General features: G+C 38.8%; 2 protein-coding genes across 2 annotated transcripts; both read left to right on the top strand.

Moving 5' to 3' along the window:
- Nucleotides 1-220: 220 nt before the first annotated feature.
- On the top strand, nucleotides 221-3,360 carry LOC120981572 (angiopoietin-related protein 5-like). The gene is made up of 6 exons (XM_040411110.1): nucleotides 221-289; nucleotides 822-843; nucleotides 1,002-1,093; nucleotides 1,739-1,859; nucleotides 2,773-2,958; nucleotides 3,068-3,360. The coding sequence occupies exons 1-6, from the start codon at nucleotides 221-223 to the stop codon at nucleotides 3,358-3,360; spliced, it is 783 nt and encodes a 260-aa protein (XP_040267044.1).
- A 4,696-nt stretch (nucleotides 3,361-8,056) lies between these two features.
- On the top strand, nucleotides 8,057-18,772 carry LOC120981571 (angiopoietin-related protein 5-like). Its single transcript, XM_040411109.1, has 6 exons — nucleotides 8,057-8,206; nucleotides 16,016-16,037; nucleotides 16,219-16,310; nucleotides 16,955-17,075; nucleotides 18,184-18,369; nucleotides 18,480-18,772. The coding sequence occupies exons 1-6, from the start codon at nucleotides 8,057-8,059 to the stop codon at nucleotides 18,770-18,772; spliced, it is 864 nt and encodes a 287-aa protein (XP_040267043.1).
- Nucleotides 18,773-24,279: the final 5,507 nt, after the last annotated feature.

Raw genomic sequence — 24,279 nt, 5'->3', positions numbered from 1 at the left:
AGTACCTCAGGAAGATCCTACTTCTTAGTATTTTCTCTTTTGAATCTGATTCATCTTTATAGAAAATTTCTAATTCTATTTTATGTTTTTCATGAATCTAATGTTTGCATGTTATTCTTGTCATTTTAACTTTCACTATTTTACTGTCAAAATATAATTTACTTTTTGTAAAAAAAATACAATTATTAATGAAAATGCTTACACTTTTAGGATCAGAACCATGATATCCATGAAACTTTTCAGATGTCTCTTATTGTTGAGTCTCTATTTCTATCAAACTAAATCACAGGTGAGACCATTTTTGTTTCATAATTTAATACATTGAAAAACAATTTGATTTTGATTTTAAAATATAATAAATTGAAAAACTTTTTTTAAGATTTAGGGAAATTTCAGAGAAAATAGATCCAATTTTATACAAATATCTCTAAAAAAAAATCATAACATACAAATATAAATATGCACAGAAAGAAATAATAAGTTCCAAGAATGGTTGCCCCAAATATGACCATATAATGTGTATGGGGGGGGGGGGGGGGGGAGGTCTTGACGCTAAAGGCAGATGTCAGGGGAATGAAGCATCGGGCACGCTGAATGTCAGTATGTCCAATCATTTGTTCTAATGCACCACCAGTTATACCTGGCAATGGCTTATTCCCCTGTCAGACGACTTGAGCATTCACGTGTGTGTGGGGGTCAGAAGTCAAGTGTTGGCATATCAGTAGATGGAATACTATAAATATTATATAAAATTATATTATGTTAGTGATGTAATGTTGCTTAAACAATTTTAATAATCTATAATGTATCTGTGATTACAGGCTCAATCTCAAGTGGTTCAAGGTAAGATACTTATTTTTTTATAAAATGTAAATTTTTTCAATTCGGTTAATTTTAAAAAGATATATATATATATATAATATACATCAATGATGTTCTTAGGATGTCATGCATAATGTATTTTTTTTAATACAATGAATTTATTCTCTTATTTTTGGTAGGCTATGACTGCTCGGATATATGGCAAAGGAATAATCTTACTACCAGTGGAATATACCTGATAAAGCCAGAGGAAGCTGAATTCTCTTTCCCGGTAAGACAGTGATAAGAATCCTGGACTTTACCTAAAGAGGTTGTCCAGCCTTTCTTAATTGATGACCTATTCTCAGGATAGACCATCACCAACTGATCGGCAGGGGCCTGATAACTCTGCACCCCCACCAATTAGCTGCTCTGTGCAGCTCCGTTGCTGGAAGTCAGCACTGGAGCTACACACCACCCTCAACATTGTAGTAAAGGTAGATTGCCATAACATGGTGCTCCGATTGAAGTCAATTCAGATGAGATATTTGGGTCTCTCTCCACTGTGATAGACGAGGGGTGCCCAAATCCTCATATTTTCAGGATAATAATACATGACCCTTTTGAAATTATAGCATTTAAAACAGCCAAATGTACTCATTCAGCTGTTAATCTTGATCCTATGCTCTATGGGGGAGGTGGAGGTAGCAAATATTTGTCCATCCAAAAACAGAGATTTGAGACCCATGAGTGTCTGACAAGTTATTAATATAAAAGATGGGTTGAAATTGGGCCAACCATTTTGACTATTTTACATACTGTAATGTTGATCTTGAAAACAAATGAGAATATAATTTTGAAAATTATAATTTTATCACCTCCTTACAGTCAGAAAATAAAAAGATCTACTATTAAAATATTTATGTTCCCATTTTAGGTATATTGTGAAATGTCTAAAAATGGTGGCTGGACTCTAATCCAAAAACACAATGGAGAAGATGGATTAAGCTTTGAGAGAATGTGGACAGAGTATGAAAATGGATTTGGCGATCTCCAAGGTGAATAACGCATTATAATAAAATAATGTTTTACTGATAATCTTGGCACACTTAATGCCAAGACTACCCTCTTTATGAGATTTAAATAAAACATTTTCCGAAACAGCACCAATATGAACTTGCATTCGGTATTGTAGTTCGTTATCCAAAAAGATTGTAGAATTTGTTTAACCATTTCAAAAATTGCTTAAATTGAATTGAATTTTTTGGGGAGTAAAATGATAGCCTAGACCTTTGTTTAATGTCAGACATGTAAAAGCAAGCAGATATATCAGCTCAAAGTTATATTTGATGCACGTTTTGCATGGCACACAGGTCAATCAACATTGGTTCACTGCACTTTTTTGAATGCCACTACAAAATTTTCCCTTTTTGAAAAATCTCTAATATGACATTGTCAGATGTTTGCTAAATTCCATGAAACTTGGGATGGGAAACATTGATTTGAGGTTTTGTGATTCATGGACTAAACAATCTTGTTAGTTGTGGTTTCTTCAGTTAGATTAAGAACCAAAAACATGACTATTAGTTACCAAAAATAAAATTTAATATAGAAGTGTTTCTATCTAGGTAAACGATGACATATCCCTAGGATATGTCATCACTTGCTGACCAGTGTAGGTCTGACTCTAGGGACCCTCATCTATCATGATAATAAATGTTACTATTGGTTACTGGCCTATGCGGTTGGATTTTCTGGGTTGTTGTACAGCTGTGCAAGGACAATGATGAAGGGACTTGATCCTTTCATTCTTATGATAGATTGATAGATTAGAGTTCCTATGATCAGAAGAGCCATAGCTATGGTCAGGGTCCTTATGGTCATCAAGTGATGGCATACCCTATGGATATGCCATCACTTAACTAACTGGTTTCATCCTTTTGTGTATTTGACTCTTTTTGTTCCTTTAAGGTGAACACTGGCTTGGCCTTAAGTACATTTACGCCCTAACCAACCAGAAGGATAGAACTTCCAAACTGCACATCAGCGTCGGGGACTTTGATGGCTATGAAGCCTATGCAAGATATGATTCCTTTAGCATAGGCAATGCAAGCAGTTACTACAAATTGTCTGCAGGGAATTACTCGGGTACAGCTGGTAAGTGCATAGAGAAAAAAAATACAAAAAAATGTTAATTATTAAAAATAATACAGTAAAATTTGCCAAGGAAAGATATAAAATATATAATTTGTATTTTCCATTGTAGGAGATGCCTTCCTTGGAGATGAAAGTAACACCACTAATCAGTATGGTAGCACATTCAGCGCTGTAGATCTTGCCACTGACAATTGTCACCCATTTTGTATGCTTGGGGACATCATTTACCTTAGCTGTAGTAAACAATTCCGTGCTGGCTGGTGGTTTAACTCCTGTGGATCTGCAAATCTGAATGGCGTTTGGCGCTCACCACCAAGATATAGATACTGGGCCTCATCAGTGTCGTGGCCAACATGGAGACCCAGAGAGTCCCTGAAATTCAGTAAAATGTATGTGATCTAACAGTAGATGGTTTCTACTCTTCCACTGTGATGGCAAATATTTTTTGTGTGTAATTTATAATGTTTTTTAATAAATGTTATTGTATATCATTTTCTTTGTGTTTATCTGAATGTTTTCCAAAAAACTGAAATGTATCTCAGCAGTTTGTGTCTTTTATTCAAAGTAGAAATTTAAGGTCCATACAGTGTTGATAGTTTCTAAAGGGGTTTTCCAGGACTTACTTTTGGATGAACTATCCTTAGGATAATACCTAGCTACATTGTACAGAATTCGCCAACGACTATATACTGTGACTGCAAATTATCAGAAATCAGGGTGAATAATCTACAGTGGTCACACACTGTATCACTAACCCAAAAAAATCCTCTGGTGTCCACATACACTGATTGTAGGCATGACTATTAATTACTTTAAGAGTTTTTTCTGGATTTTATTGATGGCTATGGATAACAGATTGGTTGGGCCCTACACCCCCTGTAGTCTCATTGATTAACAAGCATGACTCCGTACATTGTGTAGTGGTTCTGTCTGGTATGGCTGCTCAGCCCCAATTGAGCTACACCTGGTTTTGACTCACAATCACTGATGGAAATCACTCACCAAATCGCTAAAATGTGAACTAGGCCTAAAAGGAAAACAATAACCCACAGGTTTTACAATCTGATCACAAAAGCTAGATGTAGCTAAGCTTTGTTAACTTGGTCAAATACTCAGATTGCAGTCTAAGGCTACTTTCACAGCTGCGGCAGTGTGATCCGGCGGGCAGTTCCGTCTCTCCGCTTGTCATGCGGACCGACGGATCCGTCTTGTACATTTTTACACATTTTTACCGATCTGCGCATGCGCATGCCGGAACGACGAATCCGGCATTCCGGTATTCTGAATGCCGGATCCGGCGCTAATTCATTCCTATGGGAAAAAATGCCGGATCTTGCGTTCAGGCAAGTCTTCAGTTTTTTTCGCCGGAGAGAAAACCGTAGCATGCTGCGGTTTTATCTTTTGTCTGATCAGTCAAAACGACTGAACTGAAGACATCCTGATGTAAACTGAACGGATTACTCTCCATTCAGAATGCATGGGGATAAAACTGATCAGTTCTTTTCCGGTATAGAGCCCCTGTGACGGAACTCTATGCTGGAAAAGAACAATGCAAGTGTGAAAGTAGCCTTAGCCCTGTACCTGAAAATCTTGCCCTTATTTGAACCTCGTGGTAACCCTTTTTTATTTTTATAGAATTTTTCTATTTTTTGGTTTATATTTTTTAAAACATTTTAAAATGTTTTGACAATTATTTTTAGTCCCCCTAGGGAAGTCTAACATGCAATAATCTCATCGCTTCTCCCATAGATCAGGCCACAGGCAAGGCTTGATAGGAACATTACTATGGTAGGATTTGGAGCAGAGCCTTCAGAAAGCCTGAGCCTGTCAATATAGCCAAGGAGCCCCCATAATCTCGTTGCAAGGGAGCTGTTCTGTCACCGGGAACACAGTAGCCACCCGAACGCTATGGTGCCTGCTCATCTCCTGGCATGGAGAGCTCTAGAAAGAGTGTAAAACTGTAATAAATGGACCCTGGGTGAGGACAAATATTATGGAGTCAATTGAAGTCAGGAGACACTAAGGTGAAAGATTTTGACTTACAAGTGACATCTTATCTGATAGTAGCCGTTCAGGCTCCCTTTTCTTCTCTAAGCAGCCCAGATTGCTATGATGACTTCTTAAAGTCACAACTCAACTGTGCAGACATTGCTACCAGGGTAGCTTTCACTTCTTACTTCTTCTGCTGTTCAATGGAAAGGCATAAATAATGGGTTCCAAGAAAGTAGAATGGTCTCCATCCTCTAATATGTTTCAGTTAAGGATTATGGGGTCATTTACTTATCTGAAATTAGGTGTATTTTAGGCTCAGATGGCAGCGCAGCGGTTAGTTGTGCCGCTATCTGCGACTATTGATCCTGTACCTACCAATAGCTAAGACATAACTTTTATTGATAATGCTGCTAATACTTAAGTAGATAACTAAATAAGTAAATGGTTAAAACTTCCAGCATTCACTGGCCTTTCAATGTCCATTTGGAATGCCCTGTCAGGATGTCACCTGACCAGGGTGATCTGCTACTATGTGGTTACACACCGGTGCCTAGCTGGCTGCGCGCTGCCAGTATAACATGTGGACACTGTGTGATTGCTTAACACTATAGTAGTAGGCTACAGCGAGATGCTTGGTTAAAATTAGAGGCTCACACTGCCCCCCGACATGTTTCGCCGTGTACCGGCGTCTTCAGGGGTTAGGGCAGAGTGTGAGCGTGTCCACTCGCGGCTGGCCTATAAGACCTTTGCTTGTGACGTGTTTCCTGTGCGTTTCGCTGTGGGGCGTGATTAGGGTTCAGGACTGAGGCGGTGATAGGACGCGCTACAGGGCTCCACCCCCTGACGTAATTAGGATCCAGGACTGAGGCGGTGATAGGACACGCTACAGGGCTCCACCCCCTGACATAAGCATCCTCCCATCCATGTCCTTCTAGTTCGCTTTCGTCATGGGATTGCGCTGCGCATGTCTTGTGCACTTAGAAGTTTTCAGATAGATTTTTATTTTTTTATTTTACCACTTTGTACTCATATCTGAAGGTTCAGTTTCTTGTCGGCCCTTATGAGAGATAAAAGGGTGCTCATAATGAGCACCCTTTTATCTCTCATAAGGGCCGACAAGAAACTGAACCTTCAGATATGAGTACAAAGTGGTAAAATAAAATAATAAGGGAATGTACAGGCTGTACAACTAAGGATGTTGAGATATATAGCAGACACTCATTCCGGCATATACAACCATACCTGGTCATAAGAGGTCAGGATACATACCATGATGAATCAACCCGATGGTGCTAGTGATGAAGTCCACGGGCATGCGCCGTAATGAAGTGTCATAACTGGAATCTGAAGGTCTGGGAACTAAGTCGGCCGACATGCGCAGAAAAAATCTATCTGAAAACTTCTAAGTGCACAAGACATGCGCAGCGCAATCCCATGACGAAAGCGAACTAGAAGGACATGGATGAGAGGATGCTTACGTCAGGGGGTGGAGCCCTGTAGCGCGTCCTATCACCGCCTCAGTCCTGGATCCTAATTACGTCAGGGGGTGGAGCCCTGTAGCGCGTCCTATCACCGCCTCAGTCCTGAACCCTAATCACGCCCCACAGCGAAAACCCACAGGAAACACATCACAAGCGAAGATCTTATAGGCCAGCCGCGAGTGGACACGCTCACACTCTGCCCTAACCCCTGAAGACGCCGGTACACGGCGAAACATGTCGGGGGGCAGTGTGAGCCTCTAATTTTAACTAAGCATCTCGCTGTAGCCTACTACTATAGTGTTAAGCAATCACACAGTGTCCACATGTTATACTGGCACACTGTGACACTGACTGTCACTCAGTGCTGATAGCCAAGCACCAGGCAGTGAAGTGCCATGAGAGCCAGGCCAAGCAGGACCGTGGCAGTCAGGGTGCTTGTGAAGGATGACCAGAGAGATAGTACTGCCCAGAGGATGCCATCTGCCCATCTCTGCTGTCCATATACAAGGGTAGGCCTGGTATATGGACAGCAGAGATGGGCAGATGGCATCCCAGAGAGGCAGTACTGTCTCAGTGTCCCTGGTCATCCTTCACCAGCACCCTGACTGTAGTGCAGTGCCATGGTGCCATCTGCTTGGCAGCCTTGGCCTGGCTCTCATGGCACTGACTGGCACAGTGGCACTTCACTCATATTATCATATATTACCCCTAAAGCCTGCCTGCCCTCAGCCCAAGCCAACACAGTACACTAGTCACTACTGACCTAATTACACACTCAGGGTGGGACTTTGGGACTCTGGCACAGTGACACTGACTGTCACTCCCTCTGTCTCAGGGTCGCTTGAATCACTGTCTTTAGGCTGGACTACAGTCTACTACTGATTCAGCGACAGTGCGGCAGCCATCTTCTGCTTCTTCTTGCTCCGGCTCCTGGCACCGCACTGTCTTTCCCGCCTGGAAGGTGGGCGGAGCCTATTGGGAACTGCCGTGTGCGCCCCGCCTCGCCTCCTCACTCTGCTCTGCAGCCGGGCGCTGTGTGGAAAAAAACAACAACACAGCGTCGGTGATTTAACTTGTGCCAGCCCAGCGGACAGCGCCCCCCTGCAATGTGGCACCCAAGGCAACTCCCCCCCCAGCTACGCCCCTGCGTGTATTACACACTGTAATACACTTACAGCCTTCCTGCCTGAGATCCAGCCAAATATTTGCCAAACAAATATTTGCCAACACAATAGAAGGTAGAAAGAAACCTTCTACTGGTCGGGTCTCCATGTTGGCCATGACACAGGTGAGACCCAGTGTTTATATCTTGGTGGTGAGCGCCAAACACCATTCAGATTTGCAGATCCACAGGCGTGACAAGATTTTCAGTGCTGAATGTGCTGCCGTGCTGATTGGTGCAGTTTCCTTCATCTCCAAGAAAGGCATCTCCTACAATGGAAAATATAAATTATATATTTTAAGTCTTTCCTCAACAATTTTTTCTGTATCATTTTTCATTTTGACATTTTTTTAATGTATTTTTTTTCTCTATACACTTACCGGCTGTACCCGAGTAATTTCCTGCTGACAATTTATAGTAGATGCTTGCATTACCTATGCTAACAGAATCGTATCTTGGCTTCATGGCCATCAAAGTCTCTGATGCTGATGTGCAGTTTGGAAGGTCTTCCTATCTGGTTTGTCAGGGTGTAAATGTACTTGAGGCCAAGCCAGTGTTCACCTTAATCAACAAAAAGAGTCAAGTACATGAGGGGAGGAAACTGGAGAACTTGGTGATTCACAAATATATTGACAAAATTGGAAGTTGAAATTATAAATTGTCAGTTGAAAGGGTGTGTCTGTCTTGGTAAGTTATGGCTGACCAGTGTGGCTCTGACAATAGGGACCCTTATCTATCATGAGAATGAAAGGGCCAACTCCATTCGTCATTGTCCTTGAACAGCTCTACAGCCACCCATAGAATGGCTACTCACCCCTATAAGCCAGAAACCAATAGTAAATTCGATCTACAAAATGCTTTGGCACTTTTATTATCTTGGTAGATGAGGGTCCCTAGGTTCACATCCACATTAGTCAGCCAGTGATGGCATATCCTAGGGATATAGCATTACTTAACCTATATAGAAACACCCCATTCGATTGAGAATTTCACTGAGTTCAATGTTACCATTCCCGCGTCGGAAACTAGCCTCCCTAGCATCACCCGCGATGCTAAAGAGGCTCATTCCCATTGTGGCCTGCTATTGGCAGTCCGCACCTCCCCCCCGCAACCCCACCCCCCATTGTCGGATGCTTTTATCCACGCAACGGGGAGATGCAGCGGTGATCGTGTGGGCATCAGAAGCAACGTGGGTGCCGGGGAGCGAGCTAAGTACAATCTGTGTGAAGGGCCAGGGCATTTGGGGGGGGGGGCATTTTTGGGGTTGGAAAACCCCTTTAAGACCTAAGCATATTCTCTTTCTCTTTTTTCCCCCAATTTTTTCATAACTTTCTTTTTTCTTTTAGAAAATTCGTTCAAATCGATTCGCTCATCTTTAGAAATGAGAAGGGTCTATTTGTGAATTAATGATTCATTTTTGTAAAACTAAAATATTTTAATGACACTAAATGGTTTATTATATCTATTAATATAGTAATGTGATTTAAAATTACAGATAAAATAAAAAATAAAATAGGAAGATTTTTTCATGGATAAAGACTTCCAGTCTGGTCATGATTTTGTCAGGAGCCAAAAACTTAAAAGCAGCAGAAGAAAAGAAAGACACTGAACCTATCGATTGTACCAAAGCAAGATATAACTAAAGCCAACATAATACACACAGTAGACTGGAAAAACGACTATGTGGAATATTCCATGTGACCAACAACTGCCCTTTACCTGGAGACTCTTGGTTTGCAGTTCTGTTCATTTAGGATGAGACCTTCATTTTTATTTATGCTAATTAAGCATTAGTCATAAAAAATTTCATTGATATACTCGTTATGTTGTTAACAGGACAAGTCTTCTTTTCTACTCTTGGAATACTGAAATGGTAACCACAGGCTGAATAAGGATGTTGACTTATCCCAATGGTTGTGTACATACAGATTTTTTTTTTTACATTTTTCTTAAGGCTTTTGCCACATTTCTTTTTGTAAAACTACCAGAAAATATTTTTTGCCATTTTGATAAAAAAAAAGGTAAGAAGAAATGTGGCAAACAGGGCTAATTAAAGGAACGTCACCCAGGTCTAGCGTCTTGGAAGGGGGGGGGGGGGGGGGGTCTACACTACCATTGGGAAAGTAGAGGCCTTGATAAAAGCCAGCCCTGGTGGGTTGATTTTCCAGAATAATATGTATGGGGGGTTGTTTCAAGACTGTTTATATTGGATTTCAATATGTCAATCCTCTGTTCTAATGGACATAACATTAAAAAACATGCACACAGCCAAAATATTTCAATTAGAGAGGACATCACCTGTGAGTCACTGGAGATGACTGACATAATAGTTATTTGTAATGCTTATGTCTGTACAATGTTGTATTCGCTTGTAGCCCTGATATTTAACCAGTATATGGTCAGTGTATGCCAATATTGGTGCTTAAGTTGGTCTTTGTAGAGTAGTATGGTATATCCTGTAATGGCTACAGCACTATGTAGTACTACATTTGTTGTCAACCATTTCCATGTACCAGTCTCTATAGGGTCTGTAGAAATAAATCTCCATGTTCCATAGTGATTGTTATAGCTCACACTGGGTCTTGACCCCATTGGGGTTCACAAGCTAATTTCTAAATTAACCTACCTGCAAGTTTTTGGCAAGTGGAGGGAAAAAAGAGTAACCAGAGGAAACCCATAGAAACATAAAGAGAACATATATTATGAATTCCATGCAGATGTTGCCTTTGGTCGGATTTGAACCCAAGATCCCAGTGCTGCAAAGCACCAGCTTTAGCCACCAGAGATGAGTAAATTTCTACCTCCAGAACTTTAATCAAATAGCAGCTGCTTCTACCACCAACAGATTTTAGGTTTTGAAGGAGGCTAGAGTGACAGCAACATCAGAGGTGCCCTTTAAAGGGGTTCTTTACCCCAACATCATCTATCAATGTATCAATGGAGAGTCCACACACTGTCATGCACATAAGAATCGGCAGATTCAGCTAGATTTACTCTTGGGTGTATGGTCACCTTTAGTCATTGGGAAAGTTGTTATCTACTGACCATGTTAAATTCCAGACTTCTCCCAAGCCATAACTGGTTTGATCAGAAAAGCTAATCACATTCCCCTTATCTCTCTAACCGTCCTGACAATCCTTACACTAGGACATTTCTTCATGTTTTTTGTTCTTTGATGCCACCCCTGAAGCACCCTTCCCCTGGGACCAGACAGAAACCAGTAATAAATGATAGGAAATAAGAGATGTAGTCTTGATATGGGGTTCATGGAGTCATAGACTTTCTGTCTGCCACCATATGGCACCTTTATATGGCTCTGTATTATGGAGGCTCCTCCCATGAAATAGAGCGTATAGGGGAGAATACCTCTTATATGTGGCATCCAAAGAAGCATGTCATAACACTTGTCAAACTGGTAAAATTCTGTGTGAAGTCAGAGGTACAATTAGGCCTTATATATTTGGCGTTATTGTGCATAAATCCTAAGGCTGTGGTATTTTTGTGGTTTCCAATGTGATTTTTGGCACTAGGGCAGGATTAAATGCATTTGTAGTCCACCGTTTTCCATTACATAGAGCTCAGCACATGTAACCAGTGATGGCTCAGTGGCTAGTAGAGTCAAACAAATCAATTCTAAAAATGTGGAACTTGACTCCAATTTTTGAAAAAGTTCTGATTCTACAGAATACAGAGAGAGAGAGAGAGACTTTTCCAGGCAATCAAAGCACTTCGATTGAGATAAAATTGATTAGTAACCTTATGTGTCACCCCCAATTCCTCATAGATTGTAAGCTCTTGCGAGCAGGGCCCTCAATTCCTAGTGTTTCAGTTGTACAGTATATTAGCCAGTTATGTTGCAATGTCTTTTATTTTGTACATGAATCCTCTGAATTTGTAAAGCTCTGTGGAATACGGTGGCACTATAGAAATAAAGATTATTATTATGGGGTTGATTTGGACCAAATCGGACCAAATCAAAGGCAACATCTGTATGGTTTTTGTATGTTCTCGTCATATTTTACGTGCTCCACTGGATAGGGGATAGCTATCTGGTTGGTGGAAGTCCTACCACTTACAAAAACAGGAACCCTGTATCCTGTGGAGACCCCCCTGAAATTGAAGGAGGCGCTGGTTGGAAAAGCGTGCCAGAACTCCATTCTGGACGAGCCATAGATAGCCGAGTACAGTGCTCGGCTATCTTCAGCGTTCCTATAGAAATTAATGGAGTGATGGTGCACATTTCCAACCAACCACACCATCTATTTAGGGGGAGACTTAACAGGGTACAGGGTCCTCATTATTTTGATCAGTAGAGGTCCCAGGGGTAGGACCCCAACAATCTGGTAATTATCCAATATTCTGTGAATAGAGCATAATTTGTTATAACCATAAACCCCTTTATTCTAGAATTCAGATACCAATATGAGGGATGACAATCAATGTATGGGGGCTGTGGAACATGGAAATTAATAAAAATAATAAAATATAGATACTAATCTGTATATATTGATTTGTACAGGCCCCATAGAGACTGGTACATGGAAATGGTGGACAACAAATGCAGTTCTACACAGTGCAGAAGCCACCACTATGCAATGACTAATATAACCAATAATACTGCCATAAAGTGAACATATAGTGGTCACATACGAGGACTTCACAGGTGGTCCACACAAGGGAATAAAGCATTTTTAAGACATAGGCAGAACATACAACATTTACGCCAGTCATCTCCTGTGGCCCACAGCTGTAATGCTTTGCTTTAGTTAAGAAAAAATACTTAACTCATTCACTTGCACACACAGCAGCAGTCACTCCTCTCTTGATTAAAAAGGACCTGTGCTTAGCGTGATGACATCAGCATGCTGAGCGCAGGTTCTTTTGGCAGGTCCTTTTCAATCAAGATAGGAGTGACTGCTGCTCTGTGTACAAGTGGATGAGGTATTTAAAAAAAATATGAAACCCCTAAAAGGCCATATTGTTCTAGTCTATCTGTTTTTAATGGCCTTCAGACACTTCTGACTAAGCGGCCATTAAAAACGGTCCCATTGATTTCAATAGAGCACGTCGGGCCGCAAAAATGGCCAACAATAGGAGGTCCTATTTTTTGACGCCCACTGTTCACTGGCCGTTAAAAAAAAGCTAACAATGTGTGACTGCTTTTACTTAAACGGCCATCACACGGTTATTTTTAACTGTTGTGTGCATGTAGCCTTAGTTTTACAAATATATTTGAGGGATTCTATATCTCCTTATGGAGAATGCCTTAACCGGAGTGAGAGGTTTAACAGGCGAAGCAATGCTCCCCTGGAATTCTGGGAAGAAGTTATGCAAATGAGCTCTTAGCAAGCTCTGCCTCTGATGCCACCAGATGTAAGGTAGCTACATGGCAAAAACTGTAAAAATAAATTCTAAAAATCACCAAGTATGTACACAGCCATATGGATAGGTCAGCCCCTATTCAGCCTGTGACCACCACTTCAGTATCCCAAGGGTAGAAAACATTTTTTTATGTTCATGACATGGGTATTTTGCTGACTTTTTTTATAAACAATGCTTAATTAGCATAAAAAAACATGAAGGTCTTATTCTAAATGAACAAAACTGTCGATCAAGACTCTCCAGGTAGAGGGAAGTTGTTGGTCACATGGAACATTCCACATAGTCGTCTTTCCAGTCTACTATGTGTATTGTGTTGGATTTAGGTCCATTTTTCTTTGATAGACTGAGTGTCTTTTTTTCTTCTGCTGCTTTTAAGTTTGCGCCTCCTGAAAAAAAACATGACCTCAAGGGAAGTCATTATCCATAAGAAAACCTTCCTATCTTTGTTTGGCTGGTTTCAAGCACAAGGGCAAAACCATGAGGAATGTTGACCTCAACCCTGTGGGAATTGGTGACATTGGCTTAGAATTTTAAAAACGTAAACAAAAAGTAATAAAATAAACTAGATTGGTTTCTAAAAAATTGAAAAGGAAAGTTTTAATATGATCAATATATTATTTAATATAATTAAAGATATCATAAACCATAGAGTGTCTATAATACCTCAGTTTTATAAAAATTAATCATTGATTCATAAACAGACCCTTGAATATTTGACTTGAATTTTGTAAGGGAGATGGAGAAAATTATATATATTTTTTTTTTAAGATATAGTGAGGCAAAACTACTGATCAAGAGTCTCCAGGTGAAGGAAAGTTGTCAGTCACATAGAATATTCTACATAGTCGTTTTTCCAGTTTACGTCATGTATTGTGTTGGTTTTAGTTCTATCTTGCTTTGAACTTATGTTGTAGTCCAAGTCATAGGTTCATTGTCTTTCTTTAGTTCTGCTGCTTTCATGTTTGTGGCTCCTGACAAAATGGGAAGTCATTATCCATGACAAAATCTTCCTATACTTCATTGTCTGGCTGGTTTCAAGCATAAGAGCAAAACCATGAAAAATGCTGAGCTGAACACTATAGGAACTGGTGAAAAACCTGAGAAAATAAAAATAAAAATAAAATATGTAAAAAATTTATTTCTAAGAAATCGAAAAGCCATGTTTATGTTATCTATGTATTTTAAATAACATTAATATACTTACAGATATCCTAAACCATTTTTCTGGTATTAAAATATTTCAGTTTTATCAAAATTAATCATTAACTACAAACAGAATCTAATCAGAAATGAATTTCAAGAAGTTCACTCATGTCTATTAATTTCCAATTCTAAAATGGATTTTGTTTTTGGAATACATAGAACGATGATTTTTTTGTGTTAAAAATGTTAAATGCTTAGGCTTGTATTAACTGGCAAAATAAATTATATTAAATCTATGTGATTTTTTTAAATTGTAGTTTGTTCTTGATAAGCATTAGCGTTTAATGTACTGTACATTTATTTTGTTACAAATGCAGTTTTTTTAAATATTATTTTATTAAACACTAATCATCAATGTTCAGTTGTTCTGACCAGCGTTAGAAGACATCTGAGATTGCCCTGGCCATTAGAGCTATTGCCCATTCCTGATCCCACAGGAAACACTCATCATGTTGTGGTACCTGCCTGCCACTATAACACATTAAACATTTCAATAGATTGTTTTGTAATTTTTTTCATTACATGATTTTTTAAATACAGTAAAAACATAACTCTGCATATTATTGGGAGTTCAATATATAAGTGACACAAAATGTAATATTCAAATTAGAGATAAGTAAATTTTCTGAAATTCATTTTGGATCAAACTCTAAGGAATCAGTAGGCAGGGTCAACTTGGGTACGAGTAAATTAAACCCAAATCAAAAGTGCTCAAATCCCCCTGGAAAAGTCATGTTTCATTAAAGTATATATATAGTTGCAATGATTTCCATTATATTTTTATATACATATATTACAGTATTATTAAAGATCTTAATTATGGGCAATTTTAAGATAAGGTATTATTGTAATTTTAATGGCTCTAATTGTACAAAAAACAAAGACTGATAATGAAGCGTCTTCTGATTTGCTGGTTTTGGACTCCACCCATGTACAAAGGGGTATAAAAGGAGGACAGCAAGGAGTAGTATATTGTACTCAGCTCCAGTGTAGGTGATCTGGACATTGGCTATACTGAGTAAGTACCTCAGGAAGATCCTACTTCTTAGGATTTTCTCTTTTGAATCTGATTCACCTTTATAGAAAATTTCTAATTCTATTTTATGTTTTTCATGAATCTAATGTTTGCATGTTATTCTTGTCATTTTAACTTTCACTATTTTACTGTCAAAATATAATTTACTTTTTGTAAAAAAAATACAATTATTAATGAAAATGCCTACACTTTTAGGATCAGAACCATGATATCCATGAAACTTTTCAGATGTCTCTTATTGTTGAGTCTCTATTTCTATCAAACTAAATCACAGGTGAGAACATTTTTGTTTCATAATTTAATACATTGAAAAACAATTTGATTTTGATTTTAAAATATAATAAATTGAATTTTTTTTTTTTAAGATTTAGGGAAATGTCAGAGAAAATAGATCCAATTTTATACAGATATCTCAAAAAAAATTCATAACATACAAATATAAATATGCACGGAAAGAAACAATAAGTTCCAAGAATGGTTGCCCCAGATATGACCATATAATGTGTATGGGGGGGAAGGTCTTAACTCTCGCTAAAGGCAGATGTCAGGGGAATGAAGCATCGGGCACTTTGAATGTCAGCATGTCCAATCATTTGTTCTAATGGCACCACCAGTTATACCTACCAATGGCTTATTCCCCTGTCAGACAACTTGAGCATTCACGTGTGTGTGGGGGTCAGAAGTCAAGTGTTGGCATATCAGTAGATGGAATACTATAAATATTATATAAAATTATATTATGTTAGTGATGTAATGTTGCTTAAACAATTTTAATAATCTATAATGTATCTGTGATTACAGGCTCAATCTCAAGTGGTTCAAGGTAAGATACTTATTTTTTTATAAAATGTAAATTTTTCAATTCGGTTAATTTTAAAAAGATATATATATATATATATATATATATATATACTATACTATACTATACATCAATGATGTTCTTAGGATGTCATGCATAATGTATTTTTTTTAATACAATGAATTTTTTCTCTGATTTTCGGTAGGCTATGACTGCTCGGATATATGGCAAAGGAATAATCTTACTACCAGTGGAATATACCTAATAAAGCCAGAGGAAGCTGAATTCTCTTTCCCGGTAAGACAGTGATAAGAATCCTGGACTTTACCTAAAGGGGTTGTCCAGCCTTTCTTAATTGATGACCTATTCTCAGGATAGACCATCACCAACTGATCGGCAGGGGCCTGACACTCTGCACCCCCACCAATTAGCTGCTCTGTGCAGCTCCGTTGCTGGAAGTCAGCACTGGAGCTACACACCACCCTCAACATTGTAGTAAAGGTAGATTGCCATAACATGGTGCTCCCATTGAAGTCAATTCAGATGAGATATTTGGGTCTCTCTCCACTGTGATAGACGAGGGGTGCCCAAATCCTCATATTTTCAGGGTAAGAATACATGACCCTTTTGAAATTATAGCATTTAAAACAGCCAAATGTACTCATTCAGCTGTTAATCATGATCCTATGCTCTATGGGGGAGGTGGAGGTAGCAAATATTTGTCCATCCAAAAACAGAGATTTGAGACCCATGAGTGTCTGACAAGTTATTAATATAAAAGATGGGTTGAAATTGGGCCAACCATTTTGACTATTTTACATACTGTAATGTTGATCTTGAAAACAAATGAGAATATAATTTAGAAAATTATAATTTTATCATCTCCTTACAGTCAGAAAATAATAGGATCTACTATTAAAATATTTATGTTCCCATTTTAGGTATATTGTGAAATGTCTAAAAATGGTGGCTGGACTCTAATCCAAAAACACAATGGAGAAGATGGATTAAGCTTTGAGAGAATGTGGACAGAGTATGAAAATGGATTTGGCGATCTCCAAGGTGAATAACGCATTATAATAAAATAATGGTTTACTGATAATCTTGGCACACTTAAAGCCAAGACTACCCTCTTTATGAGATTTAAAGAAAATTGTTTGCAGAAACAGCACCAATATGAACTTGCATTCGGTATTGTAGTTCGTTATCCAAAAAGATTGTAGAATTTTTTTAGCCATTCACAACTATTTCTCCCTAAAAACTGCTTAAATTGATTCTTTTTAGAATTTTTGGGGGAGTAAAATGATAGCCTAGACCTTTGTTTAATGTCAGACATGTAAAAGCAAGCAGATATATCAGCTCAAAGTTATATTTGATGCACGTTTTGCATGGCACACAGGTCAATCAACATCGGTTCACTGCACTTTTTTGAAAGGCAAAAACATTGAAAACATGACCCAACAAATACCCGATTCTTGCAATGATTGTGTTAATAGGCTTTTCCTTGAATAAATTCTGTTTGATGTCAATTATATTAATTATATTGTTAATATTGTAATCCCCTCCCCCACTTCCCCCCAAAAAAATCTAGTAATTGAGACAGGAATGCCACTACAACATTTTCCCTTTTTGAAAAATCTCTAATATGACATTGTCAGACGTTTGCTAAATTCCATGAAACTTGGGATGGGAAACATTGATTTGAGGTTTTGTGATTCATGGACTAAACAATCTTGTTAGTTGTGGTTTCTTCAGTTAGATTAAGAACCAAAAACATGACTATTAGTTACCAAAAATAAAATTTAATATAGAAGTGTTTCTATCTAGGTAAACGATGACATATCCCTAGGATATGTCATCACTTGCTGACCAGTGTAGGTCGGACTCTAGGGACCCTCATCTATCATGATAATAAATGTTACTATTGGTTACTGGCCTATGCGGTTGGATTTTCTGGGTTGTTGTACAGCTGTGCAAGGACAATGATGAAGGGACTTGATCCTTTCATTCTTATGATAGATTGATAGATTAGAGTTCCTATGATCAGAAGAGCCATAGCTATGGTCAGGGTCCTTATGGTCATCAAGTGATGGCATACCCTATGGATATGCCATCACTTAACTAACTGGTTTCATCCTTTTGTGTATTTGACTCTTTTTGTTCCTTTAAGGTGAACACTGGCTTGGCCTTAAGTACATTTACGCCCTAACCAACCAGAAGGATAGAACTTCCAAACTGCACATCAGCGTCGGGGACTTTGATGGCTATGAAGCCTATGCAAGATATGATTCCTTTAGCATAGGCAATGCAAGCAGTTACTACAAATTGTCTGCAGGAAATTACTCGGGTACAGCTGGTAAGTGCATAGAGAAAAAAAATACAAAAAAATGTTAATTATTAAAAATAATACAGTAAAAAATTGCCAAGGAAAGATATAAAATATATAATTTATATTTTCCATTGTAGGAGATGCCTTCCTTGGAGATGAAAGTAACACCACTAATCAGTATGGTAGCACATTCAGCGCTGTAGATCTTGCCACTGACAATTGTCACCCATTTTGTATGCTTGGGGACATCATTTACCTCAGCTGTAGTAAACAATTCAGTGCCGGCTGGTGGTTTAACGCCTGTGGATCTGCAAATTTGAATGGCGTTTGGCGCTCACCACCAAGATATAGATACTGGGCCTCATCAGTGTCGTGGCCAACATGGAGACCCAGAGAGTCCCTGAAATTCAGTAAAATGTATGTGATCTAACAGTAGATGGTTTCTACTCTTCCACTGTGATGGCAAATAATTTTTTGTGTGTAATTTATAATGTTTTTTAATAAATGTTATTGTATATAATTTTCTTTGTGTTTATCTGAATGTTTTCCAAAAAACTGAAATGTATCTTAGCAGTTTGTGTCTTTTATTCAAAGTAGAAATTTAAGGTCCATACAGTGTTGATAGTTTCTAAAGGGGTTTTCCAGGACTTACTTTTGGATGAACTATCCTTAGGATAATACCTAGCTACATTGTACAGAATTCGCCAACGACTAAATACTGTGACTGCAAATTATCAGAAATCAGGGTGAATAATCTACAGTGGTCACACACTGACTATTAATTGCTTTAAGAGTTTTTTCTGGATTTTATTGATGGCTATGGATAACAGATTGGTTGGGTCCGACACCCCCTGTAGTCTCATTGATTAACAGGCATGACTCCGTACATTGTGTAGTGGTTGTGTCTGGTATGGCTGCTCAGCCCCAATTGAGCTACACCTGGTTTTGACTCACAATCACTGATGGAAATCACTCACCAAATCACTAAAATGTGAACTAGGCCTAAAAGGAAAACAATAACCCACAGGGCACACAATCTGATCACGAAAGCTAGATGTAGCTAAGCTTTGTTAACTTGGCCAAATACTCAGATTGCAGTCTTAGCCCTGTACCTGAAAATATTGCCCTTATTTGAACCTTGTGGTAACCCCTTTTTATTTTTATAGAATTTTTCTATTTTTTGGTTTATATTTTTTAAGTCTAACATGCAATAATCTCATTGCTTCTCCCATAGACTAATATAATTTACTATTGCAGTCTATGGGAGATTCAGCGAGTTCCTGCCACAGGCAAGGCTTGATAGGAACATTACTATGTTAGGATTTGGAGCAGAGCCTTTAGAAAGCCTAAGCCTGTCAATATAGCCAAGGAGCCCCCAAAATCTCGTTGCAAGGTAGCTGTTCTGTCACCGGGAACACAGTAGCCTCCCGAAGGCTATGGTGCCTGCTCAGCTCCTGGCATGGAGAGCTCTATAAAGAGTGTAAAACTGTAATAAATGGACCCTGGGTGAGGACAAATATTATGGAGTCAATTGAAGTCAGGAGACACTAAGATAAAAGATTTTGACTTACAAGTGACATCTTAACTGATAGTAGCCGTTCAGGCTCCCTTTTCTTCTCTAAGCAGCCCAGATTGCTATGATGACTTCTTAAAGTCACAACTCAACTGTGCAGACATTGATACCAGGGTAGCTTTCACTTCTTACTTCTTCTGCTGTTCAATGGAAAGGCATAACTAATGGGTTTCAAGAAAGTAGAATGGTCTCCATCCACTAATATGTTTCAGTTAAGGATTATAGGGGTCATTTACTTATATGAAATTAGGTGTATTTTAGGCTCAGATGGCAGCGCAGCGGTTAGTTGTGCTGCTATTTGCGACTATACCTCGCTCACGCCAGGTCTAAAACTGTGGGTGTGGTGTGGGTGGGGAAGGGGAAGGGCCAGCAAGCATGTCTAATTCATCATTTTCTACGCTTGATTTAGGCATAGAAAATGGGCTAAATGTAAGACAGCTTGGCATCTAAAACGCTGGTCTTAATAAATGTGCCCCTATGTGTTCATAATTTTTTAAAGTGTTTCTTTATTGATAAGTGTGAAGAATTTACTCCATCACAACCTTGCACCACACTATAAGTGGTCGTGTCAGGCATTATGGAGCAGTAATAATGCCAGATGGTTTGCCAGGTGGAATAATGTGCATCCTAGACCATCAACATTGTATAAATTCAAAACTTCAACCTGTTGGGTGCTGTACCTAGTGTCCAAAAAGTACTCTGCTTTGTTGTTTGACCATTGCTCCTCCATTATGGACTTATGTCTACTTCACCACAATTAAGGTCTCCAAACAGCTGCTCAACCCTGAGTGATAAAGACCTTAGATAGGCGACAACCTTTTTACTGAGATATTTTAATTTGGTTTCATTAAAACCAACTCAAGGTACCTATTGGACTGAACCCCCTTGCCTCATAGCTGTATGATCAGAAGGATACCTACCCTTCAACTGATACCAGAGGAAATAGGCTCCTAAAGAAAATATAATCAATACAGTAAAATAGTTTTTTCCTCTAATGACATTAAGAAACATCTGATTGGAGATGTCTAGGAAAGCTGGTCAGACAAAAATGTAACAAAGTGCTCCCTTGACAAGGGAATTTTTTGTTGCTTATATAAAGTTCTGCAGTCCCTGGAGAACCACATTGGCACTCTTTGAATTACAGTGAAAAAGAAATTGGATGGGAATTTTCCACACAAAGGATTTTGCACTTCTCTTTTCAGATATATCAGCCTAGTAACACAATAATTATTGGATTAACCCTTTCTACCCCGGGCCAGTTTTCACCTTCCTGCCCAGGCCATTTTTTGCAAATCTGACATCTGTCACTTTATGTGGTAATAACTTTGGAACGCTTTTACTTATCCAGGCCATTCTGAGAATGTTTTCTCGTCACATATTGTACTTCATGACAGTGGTAACTTTGAGACAATATTTTTTTTCCTTTATTTATAAAAAAAATCCCAAATTTACCAAAAATGTGGAAAAGTTCACAATTTTCTAAATGTGAATTTCTCTACTTTTAAGACAGATTGTAATGTCTCATAAAAAAAGTTATCAGTTATAATTCACCATATGTCTGCTTTATGTTGGCATCATTTTGTAAATGTCATTTAGTTTTTTAGGACGTTAGAAGGCTTAGAAGTTAAAAAGCTATTTTTCAAATTTTCAACAAAATTTCCAAAACCATTTTTTTAAGCACCAATTCAGATATAGAGTGATTTTGAGGGGCTTACATAATGAAAACCACCCATAAATGACCCCATTTTAGAAACTACACTCCTCAAATTATTTAAAATTGATGTTACAAACTTTGTTAACCCTTTAGGTGTTCAACAAGAATTAAAGGAAAATGGAGGAGAAATTTCAAAATGTAATTTTTTATGCAGATTTTTCATGTTAATAAATTTTGTCTTGCAACACAGCAAGGGTCAACAGCAAACTAAACCTCAATATATATTACTCTGATTCTGTAGTTTACAGAAATATCCCATATGTGGTAGTAAACTGCTGTTGGGGCATGTGGTAGTGGTCAGAAGGAAAGGAGCGCCATATGGTTTTTGGAGGCAGATTTTGCTAGAATGGTTTTTGGGCACCATTTTGTATTTGAGGAGACCCTGACATACCCCTACAGTGGAAACCCTCAAAAAGTGACCCCATTTTGGAAACTACACTACACCCTTCAAAGAATATGTTAAGGGGGGTACAAAGCACTTTGACCCCCTAAGCGTTTTACGGAATCTGAAAAAACGTTTCTTCCAATAAAATGTTGCTTTAGCCCCAAATTTTTGATTTTCACAAGTGGTAACAGGAAAAAAAGCACCCAAAATGTGTTATCCATGTTCTCCTAAATATGGCAACACTCCATATGTGGTGGTAAACTGCTAGAGGTTGGCACATGGCAGGATTCAGAATGGAAGGAGCGCCATATGGCTTTTGCAGCGCAGATGTTGATGGATTGGCTTATGGGAGCCATTGGATTTTATTTTTGGAGTGATTGTCTGATGTAGAGGCTCATTTATTGTGGGATGAGGTGATCTTAAATTGGTACCATTTTAGGGTACATAAGACTTTTTGATCGCTTGATATTACACTTTTTGTGAGGCAAGGTGAAAAAAAGGCTGTTTTGGCATAGTTTATTTCTTTATTTTTTTTTACAGTATTCACCTGAGGGGGCATACAATGTGATATTTTATAGAGCAGGTTGTTACGGATGCAGCATTTTTTTGCAGGATGAGATCACGGTTTGATTGGTACCATTTTGGGGTACATAAGACTTTTTGATCGTTTGGCGTTACACACTTTTTGTGAGGCAAGGTGACAAAAATGGCATAGTTTTTTTTATTTATTTTTTACAAAATTCACCTGAGGGACATCTCATGTGATATTTTTTACATCAGGTTGTTACGGATGCAACGATACCCAATATGTCTATTATTTTTATTTTTGTTAAGTTTTATACAGTAAATACATTTTTAAACAGAATGAAATCTTGTTTTTGTGTTGCCTTTTCTGACTTCCCTATTTTTATTAATTTTTTTGGACGATTGTCTTAGGTAGGATCTCATTTTTTGCAGGATGAGATGACCCAAAAATAGCTGTTTTTGCACTTTTTTTTAAACTGCATTCACCTGACAGGGTGGATCATGTGAACCGGTCGATCTTTTTTTATTATTCAGAACTTTATTTTAACTTTTCATTTTTTACCCACAACTTTTGGGGGTCTGATCACCTGTACTATACGTGTATTCAGTGGCGTAGCGTAGGTAGCCAGCACCCGGGGAAAGCCAAGTATTGCGCCCCCCGCGCCCCCCGCCTGTGACCACACCCCTTTTTTTTTTACAAATAATGTAGTAGATGTCACCTGCAGTCCTATGTAACACCACAGATAACACAGTGATAACTCTTTGAGTCCAGATAATGTAGTAGATGTGTGTGAGGCCCCAGAATTTAGAACACACACAGTGTGACCTCAAGTCTGGGGGCAGGCTGAGGCAGTGTGGGACAAATTCTATATCCACCCTCCCAAAGCAGATATTTGGATGGGCATAACATACATTGCTATGAAATATACAGGAGAATACAGCACCACATACCTGTTACATCCAGTGACATCTCCTGTGATATAGACTTTCCTCAACGTCTTCATTCGGAGATAGGACCGTCATGACACCTTCTTTCAGCCGCTTCTCGTCTCTGCAAAGTTTCGCAGAAAATGTTTTAGATTCCTCACTTTACTATCATCCTCAGATAACAGACGTCCCCTTCCCCCGTAGTGCCCATAAGTATAATGCTCTCTGTATAATTATAATATATAATGGCCCCCTCTGTATTATTATTATTATAATGACCACCTCTGTAGTATTATAGTAATAATTATGGCCCCCTTCAGCATCTCCAGCATACAGTCCCATGTAAGATACATCCCTCCCCCTGCCTTCAGTCCTTCTTGCAAACAGTCCCATGTAAAATACATCACTCTCCCTTCAGCTCCTCCAGTATATAGTCCCATATAAGATACAACCCCCAGAGGATGCCATCTACCCATCTCTGCTGTCCATATACCAGGCCTACCAGTATTACCCCTTCATATACCGCCTGGTCAACCCACACCTAACAGTCTGAGTCACTTGAGTGTTAGTAATGCTGGTAGACCTGGTATATGGACAGCAGAGATAGGCAGATGGCATCCTCTGGGCAGTACTGTCTCTCTGGTCATCCTTCACCAGCACCCTGACTGCCACGGTCCTGCTTGGCCTGGCTCTCATGGCACTTCACTGCCTGGTGCTCGGCTATCAGCACTGAGTGACTCAGTCACACTATGACACTGACTGTCACTCAGTGCTGATAGCCAAGCACCAGGCAGTGAAGTGCGATGAGAGCCA

This window comes from Bufo bufo, chromosome 11 (genome assembly GCF_905171765.1).
Source record: "Bufo bufo chromosome 11, aBufBuf1.1, whole genome shotgun sequence".
NCBI classification, from domain to species: Eukaryota; Metazoa; Chordata; class Amphibia; order Anura; family Bufonidae; genus Bufo; species Bufo bufo.
This window is presented reverse-complemented; position numbering and strand designations above follow the sequence as displayed.

What these genes read in the sequence shown, in the direction of transcription:
- LOC120981571 (XM_040411109.1), top strand. Translation starts at nt 8,057, where the DNA reads ATGGCCATCAAAGTCTCTGATGCTGATGTGCAGTTTGGAAGGTCTTCC. An exon ending in TCAATCTCAAGTGGTTCAAG is followed by an intron (nt 16,038 to 16,218) that starts GTAAGATACTTA and finishes GATTTTCGGTAG; the next exon opens with GCTATGACTGCTCGGATATA. An exon ending in AAATTACTCGGGTACAGCTG is followed by an intron (nt 18,370 to 18,479) that starts GTAAGTGCATAG and finishes TTTCCATTGTAG; the next exon opens with GAGATGCCTTCCTTGGAGAT.
- LOC120981572 (XM_040411110.1), top strand. Translation starts at nt 221, where the DNA reads ATGATATCCATGAAACTTTTCAGATGTCTCTTATTGTTGAGTCTCTAT. An exon ending in TCAATCTCAAGTGGTTCAAG is followed by an intron (nt 844 to 1,001) that starts GTAAGATACTTA and finishes TATTTTTGGTAG; the next exon opens with GCTATGACTGCTCGGATATA. An exon ending in TGGATTTGGCGATCTCCAAG is followed by an intron (nt 1,860 to 2,772) that starts GTGAATAACGCA and finishes TGTTCCTTTAAG; the next exon opens with GTGAACACTGGCTTGGCCTT.